Source organism: Sinocyclocheilus grahami, unplaced genomic scaffold (genome assembly GCF_001515645.1).
Source record: "Sinocyclocheilus grahami isolate Dianchi unplaced genomic scaffold, SAMN03320097.WGS_v1.1 scaffold26.1, whole genome shotgun sequence".
Lineage (NCBI taxonomy): Eukaryota > Metazoa > Chordata > Actinopteri > Cypriniformes > Cyprinidae > Sinocyclocheilus > Sinocyclocheilus grahami.
Window position 1 is genome coordinate 1,279,199 of NW_015505205.1, and position 5,707 is coordinate 1,284,905.

Consider the following 5,707-nt stretch of genomic DNA (forward strand, 5'->3'; position numbering starts at 1 on the left):
GGGTTCGTTTTGGTTGTTTGGACACTGCAAAATTTCGGCTGCCCTGTTATCTATTTTCTACAACAGTTAGTTCCGGCCCTCGGATTGGATTGGCTGAGCTGCTTTTCAAAAGTGCTGAATTTTGGTACTTGGACTTTTCACTGTTTGTATTACTCCGCTTATTCGTGTTCATGGAGGAGCAGGTCGAAGTGGAAGCGGAGCAAGTGCGCGGTTTTTCCCGATCCACGATCGCTCGAGTAAAGCCCGGGGTTGAGTGGGGGAGGGGGAATCGATAACTGCTCCGCCCCACCCATATATTTAGTTTGTGCGTTGCTTGGCGATAGTTAAAAATAACGCTTGATTTTTTTTCTGGAACTATTTTCGTTCCAGAAATGTGCGACTGGCCATTTTTCTCAGAAACGCATTTCACGACACATTGATTGATTGTTTATCGAACAAGCAATATCACACTTTCAGCGCGGTCGTCATTACCTGATAAGAAACACAAACAGCACTCTTGCTCGAGTAATAGCGATTAAATAGTCATGGTTTTACTTTTACAGTTGAGACTCTGAATGGGACATCCTGCCGTTTCTTTCCAGACTGCAGTCGCTGCTGGCGCCGTTACAGTCCGACCAGGTCCCGAGCATGCTCTGCTCCAGTGAGTTCCCAAAGCCACCGGTGCAGCGCGACAGGTCGCACGAGCTCACGTGCAGCCTGCGGTCCGCCTGCCTCGGACAACACAACAGCCTCTTGAAGGCTTTCCTGAAGTCGGGACTGCGACAGTATATGATGGGGTTGAAGGCGGAGTTCACGTACCCCAGCCAGTTCAAAAACACGAAGAGCTCCTTATCCACCACTTGTGCGCAAAACACCCGCACCACGTTAACGATGAAGAACGGCAGCCAGCAGAGAGTGAACGTTCCCATGATTATTCCCAACGTTTTCAGCGCCTTCTGCTCTTTTATAGCCAGGATCCTGGTGGTTCGTTTTCGGTTAGGTTTGCAATTAGTACCATGATTGTTGTAGAACCTTCCCTCACATTTGTTGATTTTGTTCAGCTGTTCTTTGGCTTCTCTATACACTCTGGCATAGACGAATATCATGACTATTAAAGGGATGTAAAACGATATAATAGAGGAGGAGATGGCATATGCACGGTTGGTAATGAAGTCACAGCACTCGGGATTATCATAGCACGCTGTCTCCTCGCTGTCCCGGGACCAGTGCATTAGGATGGGTGGAAATGACACCAGAGCTGATATAGCCCACACTCCACAAACCACCACCTTGGCTCGTTCTTTCGTTAAAAGACTTTGATAGCGAAACGGAGAGATGATGGCGATATACCTGTCTATTGCAATTACGCACAGGGTCTCGATGCTCGCCGTGACGCAAAGAACATCAACAGATATCCAGAATTCACAGAAGAACGATCCATACATCCAGACTCCTCTAACCTCCAAGGCTGCACCAAATGGCACTACCAGTAACCCCATGATGAGATCTGCGCACGCCAGAGACACGATGAAAACATTGGTGAGCGTCTGGAGCCTCTGATTCCGCGCTATGGCGACTATAACCAGTATATTTCCCACTACAATGATGAACACTATCAGACCCATGATGATTCCCATGCCCACGAGCCACTGTTCTGATAAGTTCAGATCCACCGTGCCGCGTTTAGAGTCATTGCTGTAGTTTACGGACGGTAAACCGTCTCCCATGGTGTGGAGAAATGAAGCGCGTTCATTCAGAACTTCAGGTCCAGTGTGGAGCGCTTCCATCCGCGCTCTGCTCTCCAGCCCAGCGCACACAGGTGCTCACTGAAAGAAGGAGCAGAGCGACAAATACAACGGTGACGTCACAGGGCTGCACAGCCAATGGCTCTGCATTTCTAAATTGTAAGTCTTTCACTATTTGATCAACACAAAGCGCCGCGCAAAACCTCTTGGTCCTACCCAAGTGCAGACTTTGCGCGGCGCTTTTACGCATGGTAATTTTAGGACTTATAGCGAATCACACGTTACAGAGGGGTCCAAACGTTTGAGATCACGTTTTTTCCCTTTTGAGAAATAAACAGTGTAAGATCATTGGTGAGCACATTGACCCTATGTCAATAATGCTATAAAATGATCATAAAACACCCCAATGCACATAGCCTAGCTAATAGCAAAAATTGTTATTAAAGTTTAAAAACGATCTAAAGAAAGGTTTGTGCAAATAATTTTGTGAATGCCCCTTTTGGGATTTTATTAATGAAAAAACAATATTCACACTAATGTTTTACATATTCTGTACAGTGTAATTTATACATTTTACATCTAAAAAGTATTTTTGCAGTGCTTTACAGTAAAATGTAGTCATTTAAAATAATTTTGGTATATGGTGAGGTGGCTTACAGTTAAACACATTTTAATAACTAATCACTTTAGGAATTATAGAAATTATATAATTATATTAGTAATGATATAAATTGCATACTTTTCTCTACTTTATGTTGTTTATGTTTAGCCAACTTAGAACCATACTTGTGCTTGTATGTGCTAAACATGAAACATTTCCACTTCACAAAAGCTCTTTATAGTGGAAAACGGCTCTTTAGATTCTAATAATATTCTTCAAACTAAGAAAAAAAAAAGGTTCTTTTATGAACTGCTCACTAGTTTTTTTGGGAACCAAAAATTGTTCTATGGCATTGCTGCGAAACCCCCCATTTTTAAGAGTGTAAACTCATGTAAACGTCAGTGCAAACTTCTCAAACATCTGGAAAATAATATGCAACAACACTGCCTGACAGCACAAAGCAATTACAGGGCCCCTGGACAGATACGGCGCATGTTTGCAAACTTCACAATGCTCGATTCAGTTGTTCTATAATCGTGCCCCGGCACTTTCCTGGACAAATCACCACCAGCCAAGCTATAAAAAGGGTCAAGCCACTTGCTTTCCTTCTGAAAACGAATCAGCCCGGGCGAGAGGTGTTTTTCTAGCAGTAGGAAGCTGTTACTAGATAAGATCATAATTGCACCTCCTTATAGCCGGGACACCGACAGGCACATTAGAATAATGCTGCCGCTACAGAATTTCTCTCTCGTTCTCATTTACATTCCAGCATTGTAGAACAGCATTCTGACCTTTTCTTCTTTAAAAAAAAGTCAACATGTAGTAGCAGTCCCAAAAATAAAGAGATATTTGATATTAACTGCACCAACATGTAATAACGTAGGGCCGGTCCCTACACACTTTCAACCCCTTTTGTCATTGTTTGATCCATCAGATGAAGTCCTGGGACTCTTGTGAACGGAATGATCTCACTCTTTCTAAGCGAGCGAAAGGAAGTCTACTCATGTTGCATTGTGGTGCAGGAATCAGGATGCAGGACTAATATGTCAATAAGGAGAGTTATGCAATCTATATGTAGCATAAAAATTCCATTCAGGTACCAATGCAAATTGAGACATGCATTCATTGGATCGCTTGGAATTGTGGTAATGCAGTTTAATGATGATGACTACATAATGATGGATGATTTAGACTGAAATTAGAAGGGGAAGAGATTAAGTCATGTGAACAGTCGAGTGTTATTAGTTAAAGGAATAGTTTAACCAAAAATTTGCTGAAAATATACTCACCCTCAGGGCATCCAAGATGTAGATGACTTTGTTTTTTTCATCAGAGCAGATTTGGAGAAATGTAGCATTACATCACATGCCCACCAATGGATCCTCTGCAGTGAATGGGTGCCATCAGAATGAGAGTCCAAACAGCTGATAAAAACATCACAATAATCCACAAGTAATCCACACGACTCTAGTCCATCAGTTAATGTCTTGTGAAGTGAAAAGCTGCATGTTTTTAAGAAACAAATCCTATAAATCTTCCTCTTTTCCTCCTTTTCTTCCTATAGTCACAGTCTTCTTTGAGAGCAAATAAGGATTTGAGCAACAAACTAACAGTTTATACCAATTTAATCACAATGGCTTTCTGCACTGACGATTCTTAAGCCATAACCACAGTGCAACTAATAAAACATATTCTGAATTTAAATTAGCCCATGCAAGGCTAGTGCTAAATACAGCATGGAAAATGAACATTCTTCTCTGTAGGCCTATTATCAAAATGAAAGGATTAAAACATGTAAAGTACTGTGACAATTATGTAAGCGAAACCCAAGTAACTTTTCATATTTCTATTCGCAGCTGTCTAATTATCTTTAATTTCATGCCGTTTTATTAAAATTCACAGAGCAGTTTTCAAGTCATGGTAAATGTCTTCAGAATATCAATCCTGAATAATATTAAATTATAAAGTTCCTCGCGTATTTACCCAAACACCTGCACCAAATAATAAACTTTCATTTTCTGACCTTCAGAAGGAGATCTGTTGTGGCTTTGAGGAGAAATAGTAAGAAATGAATAAGTAATATAATGAAATGTAAAGGTTTCATTATGTATTATGCATCTGTTAAACTATGAATTTTGATTGAAATACTTGTTCCAGACATTCATAAACTCTTGAGGGAGCACGGATACGCCACATCTGTCTGTCAGTCTATGCTTCACACTCCATATGTTTCATACATTCCATACGTTTACACTTCTGGCAAATGTCACAGATCAAAAACAGCATCTGTCTTCCCCTCTTCCTAATGGAAGGATGGTTCAAAGGGTCAGTATCTGACAAACAGCACGCTCTGATCTCAGACTTGGCTATTAACCTCTGAAAACCTGTTGTTCATTCTACATATGCAAACATAAACATGACTGCAGCTGAAAGTTCATTGTGTTCCCTTCATGGTGTGTTATTGAATGATTGTAGCTTTGGAAGTGTATATACAGTGTTTTACCCCAGAGAGACAGATGTGCATTAACTTCAGATGTCCATTAAACTAGCATTTAATAGCATTTGAATTGCCAGTAACTCAGCAGCTGGTGGGATTATAATGATATCAGCAAACCTTAAAAGGGTCATATGATGCGATTTAAATTTTTCCTCTCTTTGGAGTGTTACAAGCTCTTGGTGCATAAAGAAGATCTGTAAAGTTGCAAAGACTAAACTCTCAAATCCAAAGAGATATTCTTTATAAAAGTTAAGAGTCAGCCACACCTACCTAAAACAGCTCGTTCTAACACGCCCCCACATACCTACGTCACTATCTGGGAAGATTTGCATAACGCTGCCCAAATGTTCACTCAAAGAAAGAAGGCATAACTTTTATTCTTGCTGTAGTATTGTTGTTGCCGCCGCCATGTCGTGAAGATGCTGTGTTTCATCGTGAAAGTGAAACTACTTTGTTTGGCCTTCCAAAAGAGGACGATATCTGCTTCGTCATGCCTGGAGCTGATCCGTGCTGGTTGCTGAGGAAATACATCAACTTCGCGCTGTGGATCGCCGTATCGGCTTTCACCGTGGACGAAGCGGAGTCCAGCCCGGGGTCGTCACATGGGGTTGCCGCAAGCCCGCCGGATGCTCCTTTGTCGAATCCGCCGCCTCTGCTCACTCAGCTCTCCGGCCGTTCCTCACTTTAGCCCCCGGCATCTGCTCACTCTAGGCCGCCGTGTGTGACGCTGTTTCATTGTGAAAGCGAAACTACTTTGTTTGGCTTTCCAAAAATGGACACGACTAGAAATCAGTGGTTAAGTTGTATTTACAACACTGTTCCAGAACACTTCAGCCCAAATATTCAGATGTGTGCAGCACATTTTATGGAGGACTGTTTACTGAT

At 41.8% G+C, this 5,707-nt stretch overlaps 1 protein-coding gene across 1 annotated transcript; it reads right to left on the minus strand.

The window, feature by feature from the left end:
• Nucleotides 1-305: 305 nt before the first annotated feature.
• On the minus strand, nt 306-1,786 carry LOC107566002 (beta-1 adrenergic receptor-like). The gene has a single exon (XM_016251352.1). It carries the CDS (start codon nt 1,764-1,766, stop codon nt 537-539), a length of 1,230 nt encoding a protein of 409 aa, XP_016106838.1. The 5' UTR covers nt 1,767-1,786; the 3' UTR covers nt 306-536.
• Nucleotides 1,787-5,707: the final 3,921 nt, after the last annotated feature.

Bases quoted from the DNA above. Each gene is read 5' to 3' on its own strand.
- LOC107566002 (XM_016251352.1), bottom strand. From the start codon at position 1,766: ATGGAAGCGCTCCACACTGGACCTGAAGTTCTGAATGAACGCGCTTCA.